At 48.0% G+C, this 11,856-nt stretch overlaps 1 protein-coding gene across 1 annotated transcript; it reads left to right on the top strand.

Annotated features, from left to right (window-relative positions):
* Window positions 1-2,289: 2,289 nt before the first annotated feature.
* GPR101 (G protein-coupled receptor 101) lies at window positions 2,290-3,807 on the top strand (the record flags this gene model as incomplete). Its single annotated transcript, XM_079727167.1, has 1 exon — window positions 2,290-3,807. The coding sequence occupies exon 1, from the start codon at window positions 2,296-2,298 to the stop codon at window positions 3,805-3,807; it is 1,512 nt and encodes a 503-aa protein (XP_079583293.1). The 5' UTR covers window positions 2,290-2,295.
* Window positions 3,808-11,856: the final 8,049 nt, after the last annotated feature.

The following is an 11,856-nucleotide window of genomic DNA, read 5'->3' as shown; positions in this document are numbered from 1 at the left end:
GCGCCGAGTCCCGAGGGACCGGCACGCAGCTCCCGCGGCGCGACGCCTTCGGCAGCAACAGGTAAGCGGCCCGGCTCCGCTCCCCGCGCCGCGGCCCCTGCGCCCCGCCCGGCCCCGCGCTCCGGCGCCCGGGACGCACTGTCCGCCGCGACCCGACGGCGCCTGCGCTGCCCCGCACGGAGGCCCCTGGCGCAGCCCCTTCTCGCCTCACCTCGGCCGACCCCTCGCGCTCGCATTTTCCCTCGCACTTTCCCTCGCGCCCACCACCCCGCATCTTCTCGATGTTTCCTCGTTCTTTCTCACATTTTCTGCTTCCCATCCTCTCTTTTCTTATCCTCTCTTTGATGATTTTTCTGTCTCAGTCTCTCCCTGTCTCTCATTCTCTGTCTCTCTGTCTCTCATTGGCTCATTCATTGACTCTAGGTCTCTTTTCTCTGTCATTTTCTCTGTTCCTCTGTGTGGCTGTCATTCTGTCTCTCATCTCTTTCTGTCTCTCTGTGTCTCTCGGCTTTTTCTCTCATTCTCTTTCTCTCTCTGCCTCTCAATCTCTTGCGCTCTCTCTCCCCACAACCCCTGCCTGCTCCCCCGCTCTCCCCGAGCTCACCCGTCCCTACACCCGCCGCCGCCGCCGCCGCCGATGCCGGGTGGGCTTGGGAATGCAGGGAGGATGCCGAATGGCGGGGGGGGGGGGGGGGGGGCGGTCGCAGTAGGTATCCTCCGTGCCTCCAGCCGCGGCTGCGCTGCTGAGAAACTGGGAGGTTTATCTGCCACAGCCCGCGGTGGCCAAGGTGGCAGCTGGTTTCCATGGTAAAATAAAGTCGACAGAGAGATAGAGATCAGAGACAGTGATCCAGCCAGAGAAAAACCGAGGTGAGGGATCGTCGGAGAAAGATGGAGAGAGACAGAGATGCACACACACTCAAACACACAAGGAAAGTGTTTAGCGAGAGCCCCCGGGAGAGAGTGAGCGACAGAGAAACCGACTCCCTTTAAGTGCACGCGCTGGAGAGAGTCTGAGCAACGCAGAGACAGAGATAATCAGGAGAGACAAGGAGTAGATTTTCAGAGACCCACTTAGAGACACAGACAGCGATAAAGAGAGAACTTAACGCACGGGGAGACAGAAGCCGCAGGGGGGAGACAGGGAGAGACACAGAGGGGAGAGGATCCGAGAAAGAGCGAGAGCAACGAGAGACGGGAGACGCGGAGAGAGAGAATCCGAGGGAGACATGGTAACAGGAGAGTTGGAGAGACATGGAGACGGTCAGAGACACATTCAGCGAGTGATACTGAACAGGTGCACCGGGGAGCCACAGAGATTGTCAGGGAAATAGACTGTGAGAGAGAAATGGAGAGACGAGACAGCATCAGGGGAAGACGCAGAAGCGCACGCACTAGCGAGCGACAGAGACAGTGAGAGGCAGGGATACAGAGACGAGAGCGCATCAGAAGGAGATGGAGGGAGAGACAGGGACAAGACTGGGAGAAAGACGACGAGAGACAGAGACACGCACACACAGCTAAAGAGAAAGTGCGCTGGCGAAAGAGACTCAGAGAGAAACTGAGACGGAGAAGCCGACCAAGAGTGAGAGGGCGAGACGGGAGCAACAGAAAGGAAGGTGAGAGGAGAACGACAGACTGGCAGAGATGGACAGACAGCGCGCATGTGCTAGCGAGGGACTGAGAAATAGGGACAGGCCACAGAGTGAGAGACAGGGGTGAGAGAGTCAGAGAAAACCGGTGAGATACACACACACACACACACACACACCCGAGGTACAAGAAAAGTGCGCTAGTGAGAGACACTGGAGAGAAAGAGACAAATCGACACATGGAAACAGGCAGGGACGGAGCGCGCGCGCATGTGCTAGCAGGAGAGCTAGCGCAGAGATCTGCGGAGAGACCTCCAGAGAGACCCAAACTTCGAGACCCCCAGATAGTGTGGGAGACGCGCAGAGAACGCGCGCGCGCGCGCCAGCGGGACACAGGGGTGGGGGTCGGGGGTACTCAGAGACCCCCAGAGGGAGAGGCAGAGAGACCCAGAGTAAGAGAAGGATTCATAGAAACTGCCCGAACGCGGACTGGAGCCGCGCGAGGGCCCCGGGGCCGGGGTCCTGCAGCGCCGCTGCCCGGCGCGGAAGCGCCCCTCTTCCTCCCCGGCAGGAGGACTAACTCAGCCCCGCGTGTTTCTTTCGTCCCCAGCCTAGACGGTGAGTGTGGTCCGTGCGCCCCTTCGCCGCCCGCCGGTGCCCGCTCCGCGCCTGCACCTGCCTCCCGCCCGCCCCCGCCGCCGCCATGGCGTCCACCTGCACCAACAGCACGCGCGAAAACAACAGCAGCCACACGTGCGTGCCCCTCTCCAAAATGCCCATCAGCCTGGCGCACGGCATCATCCGCTCGAGCGTCCTGCTCATCTTTCTCACTGCCTCCTTCGTGGGCAACATAGTGCTGGCGCTCGTTCTGCAGCGCAAGCCGCAGCTACTGCAGGTGACCAACCGCTTCATCTTTAACCTCCTCGTCACTGACCTGCTGCAGATTTCACTCGTGGCCCCCTGGGTGGTGGCCACCTCCGTGCCCTTTTTCTGGCCCCTCAACAGCCACTTCTGTACCGCCCTGGTTAGCCTCACTCACCTGTTCGCCTTTGCCAGCGTCAACACCATCGTCGTGGTGTCGGTGGATCGCTACCTGTCCATCATCCACCCTCTCTCCTACCCGGCCAAGATGACCCCGCGCCGGGGTTACATGCTCCTCTACGGCACCTGGATCGTGGCCATCCTGCAGAGCACACCCCCACTCTATGGCTGGGGCCAGGCTGCCTTTGATGAGCGCAATGCCCTCTGCTCCATGATCTGGGGGGCCAGCCCCAGCTACACCATTCTCAGCGTCGTGTCCTTCGTCATCATCCCGCTGATTGTCATGATTGCCTGCTACTCTGTGGTGTTCGGTGCAGCCCGCCGGCAGCACGCTCTGCTCTACAACGTCAAGAGCCACAGCTTGGAGGTGCGAGCCAAGGACCATGTGGAGAATGAGGACGAAGAGGGAGACAAAAAGGATGAGTTCCAGGGTGAGAGCGAGTTCCACGGCCAGGATGAAGGTGAGGTCAAGGCCAAGGAGAGCAGTGTGGAAGCCAAGGATGGCAGCAGGAAGGCCAAAGAAGGGAGCGTGGTGACCAGTGAGGGGAGTGTGGAGGCCAAGGGCAGTGAGGAGGTCAGAGAAAGCAGCTTGGTGGCCGGCGAAGGCAGCACCAAAATTCAGAGCAGCAAGAAGGCAGACAAGGGCCGCCTAGAGGTCACCCAGTGCAACATTGACTTGGGTGAAGATGACATGGAGTTTGGTGAGGATGACATCCATTTCAGCGAGGATGACATCGAGGCGGTGAACATCACAGAGAGTCTCCCAGTCAGTCTTCGAAACAGCACCAGCGACCCCCCTCTGCCCAGGTGCTACCAGTGCAAAGCTGCTAAAGTGATCTTCCTCATCATCTTCTCCTACGTGCTGTCCCTGGGGCCCTACTGCTTTCTAGCGGTTCTGGCCGTGTGGGTGGATGTCCAAACCAAGGTACCCCAGTGGGTGATCACCATAATTATCTGGCTTTTCTTCCTGCAGTGCTGCATCCACCCCTACATCTATGGCTACATGCACAAGACCATCAAGAAGGAGGTCCAGGATATGCTGAAGAAGTTCTTCTGCAAGGAGAAGCCCCACAAAGAAGACAGCCACCCAGACCTGCCCGGAACCGAAGCCGGCACCAAGGGTGGAACTGAAGGCAAGATCATCCCTTCTCATGATTCTGCCACTTCGCCTTGAAGTTCATTCTAAGGTAAACCTTGAACTGTCCACAGAACACAGGAGCAGCTTTCTCTTAAATGGACCGTCCACAATCGCATTAATGCCAACCCATACCATTCCAGGCAAAGGTTCTGCACACATCCTCTCACAACAAGGTAGATAAATATATGGAAGAGGTAGGAACTGGGGTCTTCCCTTAAAAGTGTGCCCCTGAAAGAATGGACTTGAGGATTCTGACTGAAATTTTTCCCCCCCAAAAAAGTTATTAGGCTCTAAATTTCTTAAAGCAACAAGGGCTATCCATTTTGGACCCATGCCTGGTATTCTGTCTGTCTCCCCAGAGCTACCATGTGTCAACTTTTGCTCTGGGGGAAAAGGAAGATGATACTGGTGAACTTAAGGACTGCTGAGTTCATGGGCAAGGGCTACAGCCCATGTTCAAGGGAAAGAAAAGCAATGGAGCAAGTCATTCATGGAGCCCAGGAAGCATGACCTGACTGACTGATCAACATATGAGACAAATTCTAGACTGAAGGGCCCCCAGAATCCAGTGCAAAGGCTATTATGGAATCTAAGGGCACTGTGTAGTTAAAAACCAAGAAGGTTTCTAGATCCTCTAAAGGGATCCAGAAAAGTGGAAGAGGATAATAGGGCATGTTTGAAATGGAAAGATAGTCCAAGGGAGAAGATAGAGAAATCACACACATCCGTGGGGCTAAACAGTTGACTTTTTTCTATAAAATCCTGGGTTTGTGCATAGGCTGAGACCAAAATTGTCTCATGCAAATGGAAAATTGTCAGGTGACACTAAACTATTTCCTGTCTCTTATTTGAATAATAATGGGACAGAAATCATGCCACCATTTTCCAATTTTCCCTTTTGTGATCAAATTGAGATGCTCATAAGAATCCTCCAAATCTCCTCTGCCAGTCACTTGTGTTCTCTTTTCCAAATAGGCCTTTTTGGTCTATTTGGAAACAGTATTTCCGGGGAAAACAGTATTTCCAGGAAAAAAGAAAAAAGAAATTCAACTAGGAGTGGCCAAAGTCCTACAAAACTCACACTGCCAATCAAGAGTGATGTGCCCACTAGAAATCTCTTTTTTGTGTCCATGAGATCATAGACAAAACATATGATCTCCACATGGGGTGAAAGTAAGGCAGGATAAACGTTTTCCTTCCTCCAGGCACACCCATGCATCTTTTCCACCTGTGGCTGTCTCTAAAGCCTTTAAGCTCTCCGCAGATGTGGGAGAGAAGTATAGTCAGAAATGACAGAATGGTTTCTCAATACCTGGCAAGCATCTGACCTATTCCAGACAATCGTAAATCAAAGCGTTCAGGTCAGGCTTATCCTAATTATTGCTGTTGAAATATATCACTTTGGGAAAACCTTTACAATATCTAAATTATCCCTAGGGTCAATACAGAGGAAGAGTTTTCAAATCCCAAACCCTGACATTACTTTGGGTGGGAATATACTTGTTTATTTCTGAGGTCACAGACCATATCAACATGACCAAATGACATGGAACCAAAAAATGGTCAAAACGGTATTTTTGATCCTCCTGAAGATCAAATTAAAGCAACTGTATGGTCAGTCATGTGTTCAAGCAGAAATCCAATGTTAATATGGGTGGAGGGAGAGGAAGGAGTATTTGATTGAAAAAAATGGTTAATCAGGTGGTTGTATACAAAGATGGCCATATTCAGAGTTTAGTCTCATTCTTCTGTTATGACCATGTCGTATTAGAACTCAAATTTCGTTCATTTAAAAGCCAAGCTCACTTATATTTTATCCCTTCCTCCTGACAGATTCCAACATGTGCATCTCAAGGTGGAGAGGTAAACAGCAGCGTATTGGGGCTGTGAATAAGTCTGCATGGGAATTTGGGATTGCCATGTTCAGAATTTAGGAAAGGAGCAGGGTAGACCCAAATAACATTGAGCTGACCCATCAGTTCACTACATCCACGAAAATCTTATCGATTTCAACCCCGTTAATTTGGAACTTGTGGTACAGACAAGACATGGGGGCTGAAGTTTACCTTTGCAAATCATTTATTTTTCTACCAAAACATATAAAGTGAATTAATAGTCATAAATTTATGATACCAATTTATTGCCAAACTCTTGTATCGACCTGTCCTCAAAGGATATCTGGGTGAAGAAATGGCCCGTGTGACCAATCCTTCTATGCGGGGAGGGGTATTGCCTTGAAGATCTGTCATGGTCAAAGGAGTTCGAGGTTGCTATAGCCTGTCCTTTGAGTAGAAATGCTTACCTGGGTAGGAAACAGGATTTCAAACATAAGTGTCTCCAAATATTTTGTTGAAACTGAACTTGTTTTATTTTTAAAGCTCAACCCCTTCAAAGTGTATCAGAAAATTTTTTGCCAAAATCCCAAATCAAAATGGAAGCAGAACCTGTCCGAGTGTGGTAAGTTTGTGTAATGGCACACACAACATCCTCCAGGGCACCAAGACTCACCGATTTCCTTTTTCAAGTTCCTCTTTTCCCTATTTTAGTCATTGTTTATTCTCATAGCAAATTGGATCTTTCAAAGGTGAAAACCTTTTGAAAATAGGGAACTGGAAAAGAGGACTTTTGAATTCAGAGCATTCCCTTTGCTGACCTGTTCTTCTTAATTAACAATAGGGACTCTAGTTAGCTTGGAGATAGCAACTGCTTCAAGTTGTGCTGTTTTGAATAAAACACTATCAACTTAATGAGGTTTTACTGCACATACTGTTTTGTCATTTGAAAATCTGAAAGCACACACAAAAGTCATCATTAGCCTCACAGATCCTCATGTGCAATAGCTTTCCCTAAATGTTTTTAAAGGAGGTATTCTTTTGCCAAGGCCACTTCATATGCGCAGTAAAAATCCCATTAAAGTCCAGGAGCCAGACGAACCAGACTTTGAAATGATGTGGTTTCCAATTTAATGATTTCCTTAGTTAAGAATAATAGAGCCTCCAGTTTGCCAAGGAGTCGCAGGTGCTTCGACTCACACACCAATTTCAACGAGCTTGGGAAGGCAGTAATAAGGAGCGAGCCCCTGGCTTCTGTGACTTCTGTGACTGTGAGGGCCCGTCTTCTTACAGCACCACAAATACCAGCTGCCGGGAAGTCCTCTACACTTCCGCCCCACTGCCTACCTCCCGCCATCATGCCCACTGCCTTCACCTGCCTCACTCCCCCTGCCCCCGCTGTGCTGGCCCTTCAGGAACATCCCGTGCTTGAAGCTCTGTGTGCTCACTCACCCCTGTTCATCCCTGCCCACCCGGAGCTGACAGGTTCACAGGGACCCAGGGGCCCGTGGCAGCAGGGAAGGACCGAAGTGAGCAATAGGATTAAAGGTATTTTTCTGTCTCCTCCCCACCTCCAATCCAATTTAGAGATGAGGGGATACCTACTTCAAATTCAACAGGTAAGGACAAGTGCCATTTTATAATAGGAGGAGGTAGGCACCTCATACCAAAAAACACACACTACAACATATCTTTGGGAGCACATTCAACCCTGTAGATACTGTCCAGTTATTTCAGCAAAAAAAAGAAAAACACTAAAAAAATGTACCTATAAAATTGTAAGGTGCCTGATATTGCCTTATTTTCTATGTAATTAACCAATTAAGCTAGGTAAAGTTACTTCAAAAGATTTTTTTCATACTACCTGAAGAGTAATATACAAGATTAAACTGGCTTTCTTTCTTAGACTTTGCCAAAATGCTCTTTAAAATGTCTGAAATACACCATTTGGAAGAGAAAAATTATGCCATCATCTGGTAATTTGAATGCTCCAAGATGAAACCCACAGAGGTTGTTGGGATAAAACAGAGAGTACCAATTTCAACTAGTGGACTGTATTTTTTCCTCATAACTGCCTTCCCCCCATATTTTGAGGAAAAAAAATCAAAAGAAGTGTTTTCCCCTCATAATGTCTTTTTTATTGTATTCCTCTTTAAGACAAACCCTCGGGCTGTCAGGAGAGGCTTCTCTAAGCAAAATGTCTTTTCCCCCAGAGCAGACAAAAGATTAAAGGAACAGTTGGCCGTGAGCCAGTTACCAAGATAAGAGAAAATCTGGTCAATCATGGCTTTTAACCCCCTCAGTCCTTATCTGTGTGTCTCTCATTTTCTGTGGGCCAGACAGGTGCTCCTGGCCCCCTCAAAGCCCCTCCAAGCTTAGGCATGAGGAGACAGAAGCAGTGAACCACAAAGAACAGATCATAGCCTAAAAGTCAAAGAGAGGCTCCTGTCATAAATTCTTTCCAGTTACTTACAATCTCTTCCTCTACGGCAAAGGCCCAGCTTGCTTACAGCAGTCTTCTGCTAAAAGCAGCAAGACTGGCTGAAGGAAGAACTAGGAGAGCTAAAATCCACAGCTAAAGTTCACTGCTCTTTGGTAAGTAGAATAAGAATCCTCAAGGTAAATGAAGGTCACCAATGGGTGTCAAATGTTCCCATCACTGCCTCTCAAAGCTTGCATATCTCAAAGTATACACACCAAGGGGAAAACACAGTAACTTGTACACTCACAAGAGGTTTGCTATGGCCAAAGATTTGTTACTGGATCTCTCTTGTTCTAAAATACAGGCAAAAACAAGATGGGTTTAGTTTGGTGCTTCAAAGTTGAGTGGATTCCCCCCTCCCTTCATCTGTGCTACAACTTTAATGTTAAAAATTTGGTATTTTTGTCTGTTTCAGTGGTGTATTCCTTTCTGTAGTAATTCTTCTAAATGTAAGCTATTACTGTATATAAAATATGTGTTCTTGGAGATAAGGTGCTAGATATTAGATTTATGTGTCCATAGATAGTGTCACCCTCAAAACTGGGTAGTACGTACATGTAAAGTTAGTTAATAAAATGCATGCAGAATTCTATTTGTGACCCACACCTTGGTCAGTTTTTGAAGTAGAACATAGTATATTTGTGTTTAAAGTTTTTTTTTAAAGTGTACACTGCAGGATGTATAAGAGGCTCCAAGGTGGGGTGGTGGGAAGTGGTGCCTTTCATTCCTTAAATCCCTGGTATAATATATGACAGGTGAGAACTTACTCTGGTACAGTTGGTCATTACTGTGACTTAATCGTCTTGGCCAAAGTCCTCACTGGCAGTTCTCCACAACACGCTTGGCACTGCTACGCCTGTTTTCCATTCATTGTATAGAATGCAAAATCAAAAAAGACAATCCTTTCATCCTTAAAGAGCAAAGGCCCCAGGACAGGCTACTGGAGTCCTGTTAGCAGGATGGAAAGAATGATGTAGTCTCAGGATCCAACCAGTACCTGACTGTGAACTGGCAGGGTTTGCACTGAGCAGATCTATATTGCGACCATCCCTGCCCTCCCAGAGCAGTACCAAAAACCAGAAAAAGGCTGCTCTGTTTAGTTTTTTTTTTCTTTGATCGGTTGCCTGAGAGATAAGAGAGCATAGATGGGTAAAAGATAAAGAAGTAGCGGGACTCCTCCGGGGGTCACAGCTAAGATGTTTGAGAATTACAATCGTATAGCAATGGCATTTGCATCAGACAAGAAAAGAGAACTATAAGATGAGTTTATTATATTTTAAGAATAAAAATATTAAAGCTGAAAGCTATATATATTGAATAATTTCTAAAACTGCCTTTAATACCAAATTTTTTTTTTTTTTTTTTTTTTTTTTTGCGGTAGGCGGGCCTCTCACTGTTGTGGCCTCTCCCCTTGCGGAGCACAGGCTCAGTGGCCATGGCTCACGGGCCTAGCTGCTCTGCGGCATGTGGGATCTTCCCAGACTGGGGCACGAACCCGTGTCCCCTGCATCGGCAGGCGGACTCTCAACCACTGCGCCACCAGGGAAGCCCTAATACCAAATTTTATGTGCTGTTTTTGAGACTGAAAGCAGGAGGAAAATGCATTCAGTCAATAAACAGTTTTCTTTAGTATTTTAAATTTAGAATTTGAATTTTTCCTTTTCCTTATCAAAAAGTATTTGTAATTTAAAAGTGCCTTTTCAAAGGATTGCCAAACTACAATCCTGGGGCCAAGTTCCCACTGGCACAACTTACCTTCAGGTGCACAAAAGGGGTGGACTTAATCCTCCTCTCCCCAGCAAGAAGAGAAACCCCTTCACACCCCAGTCAAATTCATACATCAACACTGTTACACGGGTCGGTAGTCTCGGAGACTCTGCCCAAGGACAAGGTTTCATATATTGGTTGGCTTTAATTGGATCCTTTCTAAAATGGTTACAGTGCATGTTCTTGCTGGACAGGAATAACAGACTCCTGCTTGGGGAATACAGAGTGATTGATGTTTGTGGTTTAACTAAATATTATTAAGTAATGTTTGTGTTTCTTAAATAGGTGCTGTTAATCTGTCCTTGGTATATTCTTCTTAAATATGCTGAATAAAGTCTAATTTTAATGTGTGTATCTAGTTATTATGCCAAGTTCCATGGAAAACACATAAGGGAGGGAGACACATAACTAGTTCTCTATCCCTTCTCTTTTGCTTGAACAGAGGAAACGGGGGGAAACTAATTGTAGTACGCAGCAGAATGAAATAGATGGGCTCCAATGCTTCACATCGCACTATTCCAATGTAAGGAATATGCAGTGGGAGGGGGGAGTCATCTTGAGGGGCTTGCTGGAAGAGGGGAATGTGCGGAGTCCTCTGTGAATAAAAAGGATTCCAAAGTGAGGGTGGTCAGGCTTGGAAAACAAACTTATGGTTACCAAAGGGGAAAGGTGGGAGGAGGTATAAATTAGGAGTTTGGGATTAATACACACTACTATGTATAAAATAGATAACTAATGGGGACCTACTGTATAGCACAGGGGACTCTACTCAATATTCTGTAATAACCTATACGGGAAAAGAATCTGAAAAAGAATGGATACATGTATATGTATAACTGATTCACTTTGCTGTACTCCTGAAACTAACACAACATTGTAAATCAAATATGCTCTCATACAAAATAACATTTAAAAAAAACAAAGTGAGGATGGGTGAGCAGAGTGGAAAAATGTGGCCAGGCGGTTTGCGGGGCTCCCAAGTGCCAGCCTTAGTCTCAAGGCCATGAGGTTTGGGGGGTTGGGCTGAATAGGCTTTGTTTTAGGAAGCAGTACTGCCCAGCACCTGGGTCACCCCCACTGGGCTCCTGGCCCTTCCGTCTTGCTACTCATGACCAGGACACCTCCCTCGGCACAATTCAGCCACACCGACACCGTTGTCACCCCACCCACACACACACACCCATACACCCAGAGTCCTGACTCACCACAGTTTACACAACAAGAGGCAGGAGCATGATCTCTCAAGCCCCAGTTTAAGAAACCGGCTCAGCCTCTAACGCCAACCATGACATATGAAAACACAGGGCACAGATGAGATAAGCAAGTATGTGTAAAACTTAAGAGCCCACTAGTTCCTCTCAAGTCGATATGCTTGACCTACTAGTAGCCCTTCTTCCCATAATCATCAGCAGTGGTACAAGGAGCTGCGCCCTCGTGCTTCCACGCTCGCTCGGAGGCTCAGGGAGCTGTTCATCCCCGTTTCAATCAAAGGAAAGTGCTCTTCTCCAGTTTTCACTCCAAAATCTAAATACTGACTTACGCGCTGTTATTTCGAGATGTTCCAAGGTGGCTGCCGTGAGGCTCGCCCGTGGTCGCCTTTAACCTTGGTTTATGAACAACGTCCAGGCGATGACCTTCTCGTGCTGCAGAAATACACTTACCATCTAGAAAACTACTACCACCAGTACAAGCAAGTGAGCTCGTGAGCTCCGATAAAACTATCAGGCAGCAAACCTGTATTTAGAGAAGGGGCCGGGTTCCAAGGTATCTATCACCTCAGAGAAGTTCCTCCTCTCAGGCAGGGTTTAGGGCTCGGCCTTCGATTCCGAGACTGAATGAAAGAGGGTTGAGAGGGAGCTTCCCTGGTGGCACAGTGGTTGAGAATCCGCCTGCCGATGCAGGGGACACGGGTTCGAGCTCTGGCCCGGGAAGATCCCACATGCCACGGAGCAACTAGGCCCGTGAGCCACAACTACTGAGCCTGCACGTCTAGAGCCCGTGCTT

The sequence above is a fragment of the Hyperoodon ampullatus genome, assembly GCF_949752795.1.
Source record: "Hyperoodon ampullatus genome assembly, chromosome: X".
NCBI lineage: Eukaryota > Metazoa > Chordata > Mammalia > Artiodactyla > Ziphiidae > Hyperoodon > Hyperoodon ampullatus.
Note: the sequence above shows the minus strand (reverse complement) of the source record. Positions and strands in the feature narration are given on the sequence as shown.